Source organism: Plectropomus leopardus, chromosome 23 (genome assembly GCF_026936395.1).
Source record: "Plectropomus leopardus strain MGB_pleo_1.0 chromosome 23, ASM2693639v1, whole genome shotgun sequence".
NCBI lineage: Eukaryota > Metazoa > Chordata > Actinopteri > Perciformes > Serranidae > Plectropomus > Plectropomus leopardus.
Window position 1 is genome coordinate 23,315,001 of NC_142198.1, and position 16,157 is coordinate 23,331,157.

The window sequence follows — 16,157 nt, forward strand, 5'->3', positions numbered from 1 at the left end:
GTCGGAGAAGCCGAATATTTATTAAATCCTACCTCCTTTTTTTTCAATTTTATCAACTAAAAAAAAAAAAAAAGTACATTTTAAACATTAATTTCCCAGTTTCTTCCCCAATATTCACCATGCACACCTTGATCTACAAAAAGTTTCCATCCATGTCTTTTTTTTTCTTTTTAAAATATTTGGCACTTTAAATTTTTTTATTTTTTTTTTTTTTAGAAAAAAATTTGGCAATTTTTTCTCTTTAAAAACTTTTGTGTTTGGGTGGGATGTTTTCTTTTTTTAAAAATGGCTTTTTTTCTTTAAAATTTTTGGCAATTAAAAAGGCACTTTTTTATTTAAAAGTTGTGGCAATTTTTAAAGACAAAATTTAGCCATTTTTTCTTTGATTTTCAGGTTTGATTGGCATCAAATGCCTTTTTTTCCACATTTCTTGTATTTTAGAAAGTTTTCAGATTTAAAGACGTTTCTCAGTTTTTGCACGTTTCCAGGACTTCAAGACATTTCTCAGATTTTAGGAAGCTTCTCTGTTTTTAGGATGTTTCTCAGATTTAAAACATTTCTAGGATTTTAGGACGTTCCCCAAGTTTTAGGTCGTTTCTAAGATTTTAGGACATTTCTAGAATTTTAGGACATTTCTCTGATTTTAGGACAATTCTCTGATTTTAGGACATTTCTCTGATTTTAGGACATCAGTGTCTCAGCTGTGTCCTCTGTCGTCTGGGTGTGGGGGATCCTCCTCTGGCTCTTTTTTTGATCAACAAGCTCTATGTTGATGCTGTTTTATGTCTCTGACACCTTATGGAGACTAGAAGGACAAAAACTATTCACAGAGTCAATCACTTTATCTTTACTGTGATTTAGAAAATGGTTGGGGGGCCACCGGGGGCCCCAGATTTGGCCCGTGGACCATATGTTGAGTATCCCTGCTTTAAATCATCTGTCCCTCCTTAAATCCACTCACAAACGTCCCGTCTCTGCCGTCTTCGCTCTGTCCTGACAGTCAAAGTAGCGGCTCGGACATCTTTCCCCTCATAAATATTTCACAGTCCATTTGAGTTAACTCTAAAAACTTTTCTCATTTTCAGAAATGTCCGTGGGCGCCGGGACGCCGGCGTTTTGCTTCATCACCACATTATTATCGCTGCTGCTGAATGAACTGGGTGATGAATGTGGTTTGTAACGGATGAGGAAAAAGCTCCTCTGACGGTGTGAGTGCACCAGACAACAAAAGGCGGCATCAGAGTTCGTGATGAAGCTGCGGAGATCCGGAGGAGTTCGTGTTGGAGCACACTCTTCACCCTTCGCTGAGGTCCAGGAGAGGTATTGATCGGGAGCATTATTTCGAGAGGGAAAGTTGATTGTGGGGAACTTTTTTTGGAGGTAGAGAAATGTTTCAGGTTGCGGAGAGAGTCCTCGTGGAATTGGACGATATTTTACACGTTGACAGTAAATGCACAAAGTAAATACAAAAGATTTGAACGAGAATATTCGTGGAGTTCGGCTTCAGGCTGCACAGTTATCTCAAACGGACATTATCATTCTGCTCCACGAGGACGAAGATTAATCTGCAGCCGTCCGTCACGAGGTGCTGCACACCAACGTTTGAAATTGGCTGAAAAGTGCTTCGACTGTGGAGCCTAAAACCATCACAGTGAAGCGAGCTTTGTGCTGATCTCCCGAATGCGTTTCTTATTGCTGTTAGATGTTCAGTGTTTTTGGGTCCTCTGTCCCGATCAGCCTGACGGAAATGTGAGAGGCAACCAGTTAATTATTTAAACGTTAACTCATAATAATTATTTTGAGATTTTAATTTTTTGAGATTTTAATAAAATCCTTTTTTTTTTTTTAGCCTTTTTAGGACTTTTGACATATTGACTAAAGACATGTTCATACTAAATAAGGCCTTTAATTTATCAATTAATTTATCAATTAATTTATTAATCATTATTTATTATTATTTATTAGGATTTCAGGATTTTTCAAGGATTTTAGGACATTGTTAAGATTTTATGATGTTTGTAGGATTTTAGGGCCTCTGTGTGATTTTAGTAAAATTTTTTTAATTTTAGGACATTTCTAGGATTTTAAGACGTTTCTAAGATTTGAGAACAATTCTGGGATTTTAGGGCGTTTTTTTAAATTTTAGGACAGTTCTTGAATTTCAGGACGTTTCTAGGATTCTAAAACGTTTGATGGATTTTAGGACGTTTATCAGATTTTGGGACATTTTTCAGATTTTAGGATGTTTCCAGGATTTTAGGACATTTCCAGGTTTTTAGGACATTTCTTTGATTTCTGGACTGTCAGGATTAAAAGAAAAATAATTTGTTAAAAATAATTCATAAGTGATCACATTTCACAGAGTAAACTTCCTGCTCACCTGCTGCTCCTGTGTAGAGGGGGTTCCCCAGGCGAGGCGGCAGGGACACTGTCCTCAGCGGGGAGCACGTGTCCCTCAGTCCTCCCATCATCCCTCCGTCGCTCCTGTGCAGGCCGTACGTCCCGTTCCCTCCTCCTCCTCCTCCTCCTCCTCCTGCGTTGTTTCCCAGGTACCCCCTGCTGTTGTACCTCCTCGCGGCGGCGCTCCCCTCCTTCATCCCGGCCGGTTTGGCCAGCGTCACCTCCACGGTGGCTCCGTCGATCTGGGCTCCGTTCATGAGGCTCAGAGCGACGATGGCGTCTTCGCGGGAGTGGTAGTGAACGAAGGCGTAGTCGGTGAGCTTCTTGACGCGCTCCACGGAGCCCGGTTTGAAGCAGGAGAACTCCTGACGCAGCGTTTCTTCGGTGGTGCTCAGCATCAGGTTTCTCACCTGGAGACAGGACGGAGTCACCGTTTCTACAATATTTCTCCGACCGAGAAACCGACAAACGACTTTATCTGCCTTCTTTTCTGTGTTTTTTAACCAGAAAAGGAGCAGAGCGCTGATAATAAGTGAGAGGGTTAATGAGGTCCTCAGTTTCCACTGAGTGACGTTCTGCGACTTCTCTGGTGATAAGATTAAAAAAAAGCATGATAATGGATGTTTAATGTGTATTTTAAAAAATACATAGAAAACATCCCCTCCAAATCAACGAGCATGTTTTCTAATTTTTTTTCTTTAAATTTTTTTGCAATTTTTGAGACATTTTGCTCAACAAAAAAAAAATCTTCAAAATGTTTTGGCTGTTCTTGAGAAAAAGATTTTGGCACTTTTTTTTCTCTACATTTTTTGGGGATTTTGATAAAAATATTATTTACAACTTTCTGGTGCATTTTAAAGAAAGGAATATTGAATTTGACATTTTTTTGGGAATTTTAATTTTTTTTTTTTAAAAAATCATTGATTCTTTTTTTCCTTGAAGAAAAGACATTTTCTTTTAAAAAAAAAAAAGAAACCATTTATCACAGCCAGAAACTGATGACACAAAAATCATGGTTGGATTTTCTGATTTTCGTTTTATGATTGACGTTTTATTATACAGGTTTATGAAACAATATTCCTTGACTTTCCCGTTATTTTCAAGGTATATTTAATTTTCCATAACTTTTCCAGGCCTACTTTTGCTTGCTATTTACAAATTCCATGACTTCCACAGGTTTTTCTTGCCCGTCCAAACCGTGGTCGCAGCTTCCAGAAATCACCTCTTTGAGTATCGTCACGTTTTACTCGCCGTGAATAAATAAGACGCAGGCTGGTACTAACTGGGATTACGCCGCACTGAAGGGCTGAAACAACACTGACGGATGAAAAACCTCCTGTAAATCAGAGAAAACGATAACGATAACTCTCAGTGAGGAGGCTTGTCACACACCAGCCGGGGCTCTGTTTACCTCCGGGGCTCTGCGACTGAAATACAGCTGTAACGTGCGTTTGGGTTTGTATTCGTTGCCCTCAGGTCACATCTCAGTCTTTCGGTGAGACAGTAATTGATCCCCCGGAGGCCGAGCTGCTCGCTGTGAGTTTCCTCCCCCGCTGCCTCGCTCTCCGCCTCACCTCTGATCTCCACAATCCCGCTGAGCATCTCAGCAGCTTCCTCTTAAAAGCTAAAAGAGCGGCGGACCTCTGGCTGCAGAGCGGAGCGGCGGAGCAGGGCGACACCTTTTTATTTAAAAAGGCTTTGGAAAGTTTTCACACTGTGGGCTGACTGCTGGGTTTTTGGGATAGAGAGCACAGCTCTGACTCTGACTGACTTTATATAAAACAGACCGGATTATTCTCCTCGTCTCCTGATCCACAAAGGTTTTACTCTGCCAGCCATCAGAGTTCATTTTTATCAATACATTTTCATGACTTTTCCATAACGTCAAGCAAATTTCAAAGTGCATTCTCTGAAATGACCATTGATATTCGTCATCAGCACATCGAGCTGCGTTTGTTTTTAAATGTGCTACAAATAAACATGATTTGATATTTTGGTTCTTATTCATTTCATATTTTAAATGAAAAAAATTTTTTTTTTTTACTTTAAAAAATTTTGGTGATTGTTTAAAGAAAAAAATTGCCCCCTTTTTTGACAATTTTAAAAAATATAAATTTTGATTATTTTTCTTTCGTTAAAATTTTTTTTGGCAATTTTAAGAAAAATCTTTTTTTTCCCAATAAAAACTTTTTGGCGATTTTTAAACAAAATGTTTTTCTTCTTTTGAATTTAAAGATTTTTGTCATTTTTTTGTCCACAGAAGTTTTGGCAGTTTGGCAATTTTCTTTTTTTAAGTTCTTGGTAATTTTTTAAAGAAATAATTTGGGTGATTGTTTTTTTGGCATTTTTCAAATATTTTTTTTCTCTCTCTCTCTCTCTCTCTGAAAATGTTGTGGCACAATTTTTGGTGATTTTTAAAGAAAAAAATAGGGATATTTTTTCTTTGAAAAATGTGGCTTTTTTTCCGATTTTTGTCAAAAACGACATAATTTATTATACCGCTTATCACAGCCAGAAACTCTACACAGAAATCATCATTGGATTTTAAAATGTCCAACACACTGGAACGTCATGTGCTATAAAACAGGTTTGTAAAAGTAAATTCCATGACTTTTTCAAAACTTTCAGGGCATATCAAGTTTTCCAAAAGGCCTAAAAAATAACTATTTTCAAACTCCATGACTTTCCAGGTTATCCATGACCATATGAACTCTGGTATTTCTCAGCTCTAACTCACACTGACGCACGTCTACTCACATAAAGCACTCTGACGCGCTGCATCACCTCCTCGTCCACGTCCTTCTCAGGCTCCGCCCAGTCCACCTGGATGGACTGACCCCACAGCTGGAAGGTTCCTGTCGAACACAGCAGGAGCACGACAATTACACACCGACAACAACACACACACACTCACTATACAATTATATTTGTATTATCTACATACAAAATAAAATGTAAAAATATAATGAAATAATGACATTTAATAGGATAAAAGATTAAATGAAATTAACCAAAAATCTAAATTCCAAAAGAGGAAATTAAATAAAAAATAAGACAAAAAAGTTAATTAATTTAAAAAAAACTGTTAAAATACAAAATTTAGGGTAAAATAAAATAAATGAATATATAAAATAAATGTTCTGTTCTTGTTCATATAGCTAACCAAATTTGTATTAAATACGTTCAACAATGGTAAAAAATAAAATTTAGTAAAATAAAAAGTTGAAGGAAATAAAAGAAAAAAATGAATTTTAAAAAAGAAAATAGAACAGAAAATAGTCCCTGAAATAAAATAAAATAAATTAAAAGAATAAAACAACAAACAAAACAATATAAAACAATAATGAATTGTGTAAAAAAAAAACAAATTTTAAAATACAAAAGTGGAATAAAACAAAAAAGCATTTATTTTTTCCTTATGTTACCATATTTGCATTTCTGTTTTCTTCAGCGAAGGCAAAAATAAAATAAAATAAAATAAATACAATTAAATGAAATGAAATGAAATTTTAAAATGGGATTAATAAATAAATAACGAGGTGGTCCGACTCTTTACCCCTGGGGGGTCGCTGACGGGCTCGTGGGAGGAACCTCAGAGGTGTGTATAAACAGAAATACTGAAACAGGTTTGTGCTGTTCACTCGTCTTTATCTCAGCGGAGGGATAAAAGGGGCCCCTGCAGAGTTTCTGAGGCTGCTGATGGTTAAAAACAGCCTGAGTGTGTTTGTGTTTAATCCGCTGAATTAAACATGCGACAGATCGATGTTCTGTATCAGAGCGACTGAAAAGTTCAGCAGTGCCTCGCAGCGGTCCTGCTCATCGATTAAACACACTATGGATTTACAGGCGGACCGCGCAGAGCTGCACGGAAACGCTGCGACGGCGACAAATCGATCAGAGAGCACATCGAGCCGGCTGAACTTTACCGTCCTGTGCTCTTTGATTAACTAAGTGGTGACAAGTGCACACGCTGCGATTGGTGGATTGGAAATCAATTTCCTGTTAACCCCGAGGCGATATAAAGCCGCTTTAACCGCTGGAAAAGTCCTTCACTTTTTACAGTCGGTGCTCAGTTTTTTGGGGACACCAGGCTGAAAGTAATGCAGACTAAAGTAAAAAATTTTAAAAAGAAATTGTTGCAAGGACAGTTTTTGGTATTTTGCCTCAAAAATGGCCATAGAGCTGCTGATTGAGAATCCACATTCATGTATTTCAGTATTTTTATCTCACAGCCATATTTATTTATGTATTTAATACCGACTTAAATTTCATTACATATAATGACAACTCAACGGAGGACAATAAATCATTAAAAAAAAGAAAAGATTAAGAAATTGTAACGATTGTTTTTGGTATTTTGCTTTAAAAAATTAATCATGAAAATGCTGATTAATTTAAGGACATTTATCTATTTTACGTATTTATTTATTTATTTATTATTTACTTATCTATTTATTTTTAGTATTTTTTTAATATAATATTGACCTGATTGAGATTCTATAAAACCGCATGTCACAGCTGAATAAACTGTATCTGCAGTCTCACTTTAATGCTCCCATCAGACTTCATCGTCCTGGTGTTTTGTGTTCTACCTCCCTCTGCTGCACGCAGACAGGAAATGACCACGAGTCAGGCGCACTCGTGGAGCGGCGAGAGGACGAGGTCACAGGTCATGAAGGAAACACGGAGAAGACGCACGCAGAGAGTCAGACGCAGGAAGCAGCAGAGGGAGCGTTTTTACCAGGTATGAGCTTCCTGCGGGCCATGGCGGCTGCTTTGTGGGATTCGTACTCTACGAAGGCGAAGCCTCGATTTCTGCTTTTGTCTGATGAGCTGGGATACACGATCACGTCTACCACGCCGTGTGTCACCTGAACACACACACACACACACACACACACACACACACACACACACACACACACACACACACACACACACACAGGGAGAGGATAAAATAATTACAGTAAAAATGTTAAAAATGTTTCAGACTCAAGTACAGCCACAAAGTGTGCGTGCGTGTGTGTGTGTGTGTGTGTGTGTGAGGTTGTGTGTGTGTGTCTGTGTGTGTGTGTGTGTGTGTGTGTGTGTCTGTGTGTGTACCTTGGTCATCTCCTCCATGATCTCGTCCTTCCTCTTGTCTTTGGGGATGGAGCCGATGAAGAGGCGGCAGTTGTCCAGACTCACACACACTCCGATGAATTTCCCCGGACGGATCTCGTAGTCGTCCAACATCTGGATCGCTCTCTGAGCCGCCTCTCTGGATCACAATCACAATCACAATCAATCAATCAATCAATCAATCAGTCAGTAGGAACTTTTTCCAACCTGAACCATATTGACATGTTTTACTATATATATATATATATATATATATATATATATATATATAAAACTTACAGTGACATTTCTGAGGTCACATCTGTTCTGAGATACTAAATAATAATTTTCTTTTTTTTCCTGTGATATTTTAACTGTATACTTGATGTTTCAAAACAGAAAGAAATGGCATAAATATCAATAAATTAACAAATGTATAAATAAATAGAAATTTAAAGAAAATAAATGTCCTCTTAAAATATAAGAATGTATTAATGTATTTGTGACTTATCCATTTATTTCCAGATGTATGTCAACGTTTATTTATTTACTGATACACTTATTTATTCTTGTATTTATTGATTTTACACATTTATCCATTTCGATATTTGTTTATTTACTCCTGTATTCAGACTTTTTATTTCTGTATTTACTTTTACTTCATTATTTTAGTATGCGTTTATTTGTTCCGTATTAACTTACAAATTTTTTTTCATTTCCGTAAAATGTATTTATGTATATGTATTTAATGATTTTAAACATTTATTTACTTCCATATGTATTTAATTACTCCTATATTTATCAATATATATTTACTCCTGTATTAATGTATACATTTATTCCTTCATTTATTTATACAGCTAGTTATTTAATTATTGATATTTAAGTCACGTACCTGTTGGTGTACATGACGAAGGCGTAGCCGCGGTTCTCTCCGCTGAACTCCATCATCAGTCTGAACTCGTAGAGGGCGCCGGCTCTCTGGAACAGCGGCACGAGCTCGTCCTCGTACATGTCTCTGGGAATCTTCCCCACAAACACCTCGCAGCCCCGCGGCGGCGCCGGGCCGTCCCAGCCTGCAGCGCCCGAACACAGCAGAGGTCAGTTATAGTTCAGATGATGGCAGAACAAACTGCATTCACTTAAATCACTTTTTGAAATTATTTTCTACAATCTAACACTTTTTTTTCAGATTCACTATTAATGATGATATCATCATTTTAAATTAATTTCTGCAAAATGATTATTTATTGTTTTAATATATTGTGATTTTTTTTACTTATTTTTGGGGGTTTTTTCTTATTTTTAATTTTTTTATTTCTTAAGTGTGCAGTTTTTTGTCTTTTTGACTTTATTTGAAACACAAGTTGAACCAAAAGTCAAGAACCCAGTGTCTTTAACACCCTGTCAAAGTACAAATACACAGGACAAGTATATCAACAGAAATAAAAACACTGATGAATTTAAAAGAAAATTTAAAAAAATTAAAAAGTTACATTTTATTGATATTGAGGTCACGCTGACGACCTTGATACAGATTTTTTTATTCATACTGACGATACAGAAGAATAAAAATGGACCTTTTACAGCTTTAATTTAATTTAGGAGCCAATTTGCATAAAAGCTGAGACTGTTAAACAGGTTGTGATGTTTCTAAAACATGTCAGGAATTAACAGACAAACAGAAAGACAGACAGGAAGAAGGACAGACAGACAGACAGACAGACAGACCTGGCGGCGGTCCTCCGTACTTCCTCTGTCCGTTCTCCTGCACTATGTTGTATCCCGTGGTCTCCATCAGGGCGAGCAGAGCAATCTCTTGAGCGCAGGATGCATCGATGTCTTCCTCGCCCACCAGAGGACACACTTTACCAGAATCTCCGTCCATGTCCCCGTCTGACTCTCTGTCTCTGTCTGTCCAACAAACATCCACATTTCAGCATCCTACATCAGGTGTTCAAGGAACATCAGAAATTTGAAAATCCAACAATAATTTCTGTTTTTGTTTCTGACTGTGATAAATTGGGTCATTTTAGTCATTTTAACAGAAAACATTTTAGTAGAAAACACACAAACAAAATCACAAAATTAATTAAAAGCAATAAATAAATGCTTTAAAAAAATTGAAATTTAAAATTAAAAAATCTCAAATAACATTAGTATTTTTTTTTCTTGTTCTTAAATGTTACCAGATTTGGCAAAAATAAAAAAATAAAAATGAAATGAAACAAAATAAAACAAAATCTTAATTCTAAAAATAAAACAAAACAGGATTTTAAATGACATGTAAATATATATTATTAATATTATATTATAATATTATATTAGATATTAAACTTAAATTAATTAAATGCTATTTATCTAAAAATAGTTACATAAGAAAATACATTAGAATAATTAAAAAAAAATAAAATACTTTACAAGAGCATCTGACATGTATGTGCTGTCAGCTAACGTCAGCTTTTACTGCGTTTCTATTTTTATTTACAATGATGTGAAATGCTAACGATGCTAACAAAGAAATGTAGAATAAAAACTCTGGTTTTAGTTTGTTTACTGAAACAAGGTTTAGGAAAAATGAACCTAAACTATAAACGTTAGTTTTCAACGCGCCGTTTAGCTAGCTCGCTGTTCCTAAAAACCGGATCGAGGACCCCTAAAAGCTCCGAGAGCCAACGACTGAGCCACTATAACGTCATGTAGTTAGCTAGTGAGCCGCTGTGTTTGAATACGTTAAAGTACGTTAACAAAACGTCCAAAATAGCACAACACGCTAAAAACAAGCCGTTTACGTCGGCTAACGTTTATGCTAGCTGCTCCGTCCTGGAGAGTTTCGCTCCCTAAAACTCGACCGACGAACGACCGTTAGCCGCTTTTATTTTAGCTAAAAACACCGAAAAATAAAGTCTTACCGGCTCTGTCTGCCGCCATTCCTTATCACAACGACAGTTTTTACTCTTCACGCGATAAAAACATCAGCCTGCAGCCGTTCGTACCGCGTAACGTACTTCATTTCAAACTTTGACGCAGGAAAAAACCTCACCAATCAACTGGCAGAAATTCTGATTGACGTGGAGGTCAGACCATCTGAGCCAATCAGCGAGCCCATCGGGGGGACGTAAGGCGGGACAACGTGTGGGCACGTTCCTGTTTTAAAGTGAAATGAAATGAAATGAAATGAAATGAAATGAAATAAAATAAAATACAATACAATAAAATAAAATAAAATAAAATAAAATAAAATAAAATAAAATAAAATAAAATAATTATTTAATTATTAAACATTTTTATTTTTAATTAAATCAAAAACCAAATTTTTATCAAAAAAAAAACTTTTTATCATTGAAAGTTTAATTCAGTTAAATAATAAATAAACCAGTAAACACAAAATAGAAAAAAACTATATGAATAAATATATTTTAAAATACGAATAAAGAATATTTTGGAATAAAACTAAAAATAAATTAATAATAAAAAAATGTTCTCATACATTACCATATTTTTATTTGTGATTTTCTTTAATGATAGAAACAGTCAAAACGTTAGATTAAATTAAAATGAGATGAAATTTAATCAAATAAAAAATTAATGAATCGAAATAAAGCAAAATGCTGAAAAATAAACCGAAATGAAATAGGATTTAAAATAAAATTAAGTTAAATAAAAAAAAGTCAAATTAAATATAGCCATAAAATATTAAACAAAGTAAAATATATTAAAATATTAAACAAGAAATACAAAAAGTAATTCAAATGTAATAAATGAAAATATACATATATATATTGAATTAAAAGAAACTATAAATTGGATTTTTTTTTAAATATTCTTTATGGGAGCAGAGCATATACCATAATTTCAAAAATACAATCTTTATTGGACTCATTCCTTTTTACAAGTTCTTCTCATGTGCTGCAGTTAAAATTTCCAGCATGCAAACGAGATACATCCTCATGATAACAAAGTTTTACGTCAGTTTCATTTTACGCAGCCATCCAGATGAGGAAGGGCAGCAGGACGGCCAGCATGGCGGAGCAGGCGGTCACAGCCTCCAGGTACAGCAGCAGACACACACCTATCACCGCCGTCGCCTTGGCAACACGCCGACTCAGCAACAGCTTCCTCACCGTTTTACAGAACTGATGAAGAGAAGAAGAGGAGAGGATGTGAGAGATATGCGTACATTATTTTTACTATACAGAGAAAGGTATTATTCTTATTCTTATTCTTATTCTTAAAAAACAATGTTGTTATTGGGATTTTCAATCATCGCAGATATTACATATAAATAAAATAGTCTTGGCAGCAAATATGGTGTACCGTAAAATGAAAAGGAAAAACCAATAAGAAAACAAAACAAAAAACAAAAAATTAAATAAAACAAAACAAACACACACAAAAATATACAGAATAAAGTAAAATGAAATGATCAAATAAAATAAAGTAAAATGAAATAAAATAAAATGAAGGTGGAGATGAAGATTAATGGAGATGGAGATTAATAATAATAATAATAATAATAATAATAATAATAATAATTTATTTTTTTGTCTGTTTGTTTTTATTCTAAGATGTATTATAAATCTCTCCACACTGACTGAACATTATCAGTAATCATCCACTAGATGGAGCAGTGACACTGTCCACCTCTTGTCTCCTGTAGTCTTCCTCTGTCCTGTCCCTCCTCTTCATCGTTCTGTCCCTCAGTCTCTTCTGTCACAGTTACATCCTGCCGCACTTTTAATCTCATGTGCAATCAGACGATGCACCGACACAACCGTCGTGCAGCCGAGACCCAAACCACAGAAACAATAAACCTTTCACTGAACTCGACTGTTGCTGCAACACGAAGGCTTAGCCCAAATAAAGGGGGGGGGGGGGCTGGTCTGATCTGTGATCAGCATTAATCTGCAGCACGAAATAAACAGCTCACAGCTAAAGGTCAGCCGCTGCTGGAACCAGTGTGTGGAAACCACCAGAAACTGTGCAACAGGAGAAAATAAAACAGGAGATCTGTACAGTATTTATATATACAGTACAGTTCTTAACGATGTTTGGGAAGCCTGGGTTTGGATATTTTTGGGTCAAAAATATCTCCAATGCTAAGTTTGTCTTAGGAGTTCATGTTTTTGTCACCCTGAAGCTTTAAATAAAACTATCGTTCAACCAGATTTAGCTTCATTTCATCCTAAAGATTTACATAGGAGAGAAGAGGAGACAGAATAGAAGGAAAGAAAGTAAGGTGAGGAAAGAGAAGGACATGTGAGTGAAGAAAGGAAAGGAAATGACAAAGGAGAGAAGAAAGGGAAGGACATAGGAGATAGCAAATGCTTTAGGTGATAAGAAAGGAAAAGAAGTGACACAGAAGAAAGTAAATGACAAGAGAAGAAAAAGAGGGAAAGGACATAGGAGAGAAGAGAAGAAAGGAAGGGGATAAAATAGAAAGGAAATGACAATGAAAGTCATGACATAGGAGAGTAGAAAGTAAAGGAAATGAAACAGGAGAGATGGAAGTAAATGAGATAATATAGGAGAGATTAAAGCAAAGGGCATGACAAAGGAGAGAAGACAGCAAATGAAATAACAAGGTCGAGAAGATGGTAAAGGAAACGACACGAGAGAGGAAAGTAAAAGACATAATATAGGAGAGATGAAAGTACAGAAAATAAGTCAGGAGAGATTAAAGTAAAAGCCATGAGAAGAAGAAAGTAAGTGAGATAATGTAAGAGAGATGAAAGCGAAGGGCATGACATAGGGGTGAGGAATGACACGGGAAAGGACATAGGAGAGAAGAAATTAAAAGACATCACAGAGAGCCAGCTTCTGAAAACCTCTTGAGCTCTAGAAAACAACCAGTATTGTTTTTGTTGGTTAAACATCGGTCTGCAGTTTGGCGGCCGTCTCTCCTTCATGACTGAAGAAACATTTTTATCGCACATATGAGATCTACAAAAGTAACGTATCTGTGGTTTGCAGTACAATGCCGACATTTTTGTGGTGACTGAGCTTTGATTAGTCTGAATCTGGCTCATGTCTGTTTGTCGAGGGTCACCTGAAACGTCTGGTAGCTCAGGACGGTGCCGTATCGACAGTACATGACGTAGTGTTCGCAGTTATACCACAGCAGGCTGTAGTCCACGTGGCCCTGCAGCTTCTCCGCCCTCCTGGCCACCTCCTCCCCCTGCAGCGCCGGCCGGCTGCACACCTGGACGCAGGAGAGGACAGGTAAGTGGATCACTCTACTTTATCACGACTACTATTACTGTTACCACTGGAACTACTGTGAGCTGGAATGTAGAAAGTACATTTACTCAAGTTCACTGTTTGGGTTCACCTTATCAATCGTGTTGATGAATATCTCCGATCCGTAGGCGAAGTCCTCCACCGAGTCCACCCTCACACTGCCACACTGAGGACAGCAGACAGCACATTTACACCTCAATCTACCCGTCTAAATACTGTAAAAAATGAGGAAATATTTCAACATTTTCACCAAAATTTAAATTAAAAAAAGAGATAAGATCCAGCAGCATTTCATATCTATGTCTTACATCTTGATTTTAAAAAAATCTCTTCTTTTTTTGGGGGGATTTTTCTGTCCTCATGTATTTCTCTCATATTTTCCTTTGTGTCCTTCACACAGTTTAAAAACAGGAAAATACCCCAAAAGATGAAGCTCTCGTCCCTAAAAACGCTTAGTCACTTAGCCCACAAATGAGAAAATATGATTTATGCCGCCAAAAAAAGTTGATTCTTTTTGCTGACGTCTGTGAACGTTGGACAGTCCAGGTTGAATTGAAGCTCGGTACCTTGGCCAGTACTCCCAGTATGAGTCTGGTGTTGGTGACCATCTGTTTGATTTGAATCTGGTCACTGGAGATGACGGGCATGATGTCTGGGATGAAGTGGGCGACTCTGGAGGGACAGAAAAGAAAAGAAAAGAAAAGAAAAGAAAAGAAAAGAAAAGAAAAGAAAAGAAAAGAAAAGAAAAGAAAAGAAAAGAAAAGAAAGAGACGATAACAGGAGGAAGGAAATAACGTAGGAGACATGGTCAAAGGTGAAGAAAAAGAAAAGACCAATAAGTGATGAAAGATGAGGACAAAAAAAGACGAAGCAAAATGAATGTAAAATGTCCCTCTCGGTGACAATAACGAGTGAAATCTCTCCTCAGTTTGCACATAAAAATGATAAATGATTGTGTTATCAGTGTGAGCGAAGCGTCCGCCTCACCTGCCGCCGCCCAGGTAAATCCCAAAGTGAGTGAACAGAGTCCTGGGAACCTCCAGCAGGTCCCCCCTCCTGAAGGTCAGGTCGTACTTCGTCTCCTCGTCCCTCCTCTTCCTCTTGTCTCGGGGCTCGGGTCTCGGCGTGGAGATGAAGAGCAGAGCGAGCAGCTGCAGCGGGAACATGGCGACAGGAAGAGAAGAAGAGGGAGAGAGGAGCCGTCCTCTCATCGGTGGTTTTATTCTCAGGGTGGGAGGGGAGGAGAGGGGATTAGGAAATGCTACAGAGTCCAGGGTCAACATTTTTGACATTTCGCCAACAAATATAGCCAAAATAAGCATTCATCAAAGTGAAGATTAAACTCTTGAAACCTGAAGCAACATCGCTTTCAGGCACCTTTAATAAGTAAGTAAATCTTTAAACCTGAAGCAAATTGGTGACGTTTCTTTCAAAAACATGAAAGAGGAATGAGCAACTGTTCCACAAATTGACAGAAATAAGTAGATTTAATGTTTTTTTTATGTCTGGGGGGAAATATACTTATATTTAAATATTAAAAATTATGTTACAACATTGTTAGCTTTTTTCTGCTTTCTGTTTCTTTTTTAAAATTACATTTATTTTATTTAATTTTTCTGGAAATGTTTTTTATATTTGAAATTATTTTACACAATTATCAAGATTTTTAAGGTTTTTTTTTAGATCTATTTGTTCTAGTAATATTCTTGATCTCTTCACTTTTCTTGCTTATTTGGGATCATTTCTTCTGTCATTGCTCATTTTTTGTGAACTTTTCACAGGTAATTTCCTTTTTTTTAAAACTTTTTTTCTAACTATTTTTTTCTTTTTTCTAATTTTCAGGTAACTTATATAAAAAAATCTTGCTCATTTTTGGTTTGTTTCTTCTTTCATTGCTCATTGCCATCTTTGCATGTTTTTAAAAGAAATCAAGTCAATTTGCTCAGGTTTTAAAGGGTTAACTCACACACACCTGGTGAACAGGAGCATTAGCTGGAGGTGAATTCTTGCACACTGAGGCTGAGAAAAAGCAGTTTTTAATTTTAATGTATGTTATTATTGATTATTGATGGTCTGATTGTCTCATTTGACTCTTTATTTGGAGTCAAATCGCTCAGATTTCTTGCAGCTCTCTGGACTCAGAATTTCACTGAATCATTCACATAAACCTCAGAACAAAAGGCAGCGGGCCGACCATCCGGATTATTGTAATTAAGCACCGTTAGTGTGAGCATTTCTCAATTCACTGCTCACAGCGAGTGTTTCCACACAGCAGCAGCACAGGGAAACTCACTGCTGAGAACAATCTGGATTAATACCTGGACCGTGACGCCATGAACGCCGTGTTTCACAAACTTGATGCTGATGACGTAAACACTCACTACACCTGAAACTTCAATATTTCGGTTTTCTTCTTC

General features: G+C 36.6%; 2 protein-coding genes across 2 annotated transcripts in view; both read right to left on the reverse strand.

Moving 5' to 3' along the window:
* rbm46 (RNA binding motif protein 46) overlaps positions 1 to 10,519 on the reverse strand; it is a 38,573-nt gene extending 28,054 nt beyond the window's left edge. The window contains exons 1-7 of the mRNA XM_088073426.1: positions 10,413 to 10,519; positions 9,232 to 9,414; positions 8,396 to 8,576; positions 7,504 to 7,660; positions 7,142 to 7,271; positions 5,158 to 5,255; positions 2,381 to 2,810 (exon numbers count right to left, since the gene is read on the reverse strand). Of these exons, the coding sequence (XP_087929552.1) occupies positions 2,381 to 2,810; positions 5,158 to 5,255; positions 7,142 to 7,271; positions 7,504 to 7,660; positions 8,396 to 8,576; positions 9,232 to 9,414; positions 10,413 to 10,431 (1,198 nt within the window). The 5' untranslated portion in view covers positions 10,432 to 10,519. The remainder of the gene's footprint in view (positions 1 to 2,380; positions 2,811 to 5,157; positions 5,256 to 7,141; positions 7,272 to 7,503; positions 7,661 to 8,395; positions 8,577 to 9,231; positions 9,415 to 10,412) is intronic.
* Positions 10,520 to 11,274: 755 nt separating this feature from the next.
* On the reverse strand, positions 11,275 to 14,928 carry lratb.2 (lecithin retinol acyltransferase b, tandem duplicate 2). Its single transcript, XM_042512797.2, has 5 exons — positions 14,728 to 14,928; positions 14,307 to 14,412; positions 13,832 to 13,906; positions 13,550 to 13,702; positions 11,275 to 11,636 (listed from the first exon to the last, which is right to left on the reverse strand). Exons 1-5 carry the CDS (start codon positions 14,904 to 14,906, stop codon positions 11,481 to 11,483), a joined length of 669 nt encoding a protein of 222 aa, XP_042368731.2. The 5' UTR covers positions 14,907 to 14,928; the 3' UTR covers positions 11,275 to 11,480.
* Positions 14,929 to 16,157: the final 1,229 nt, after the last annotated feature.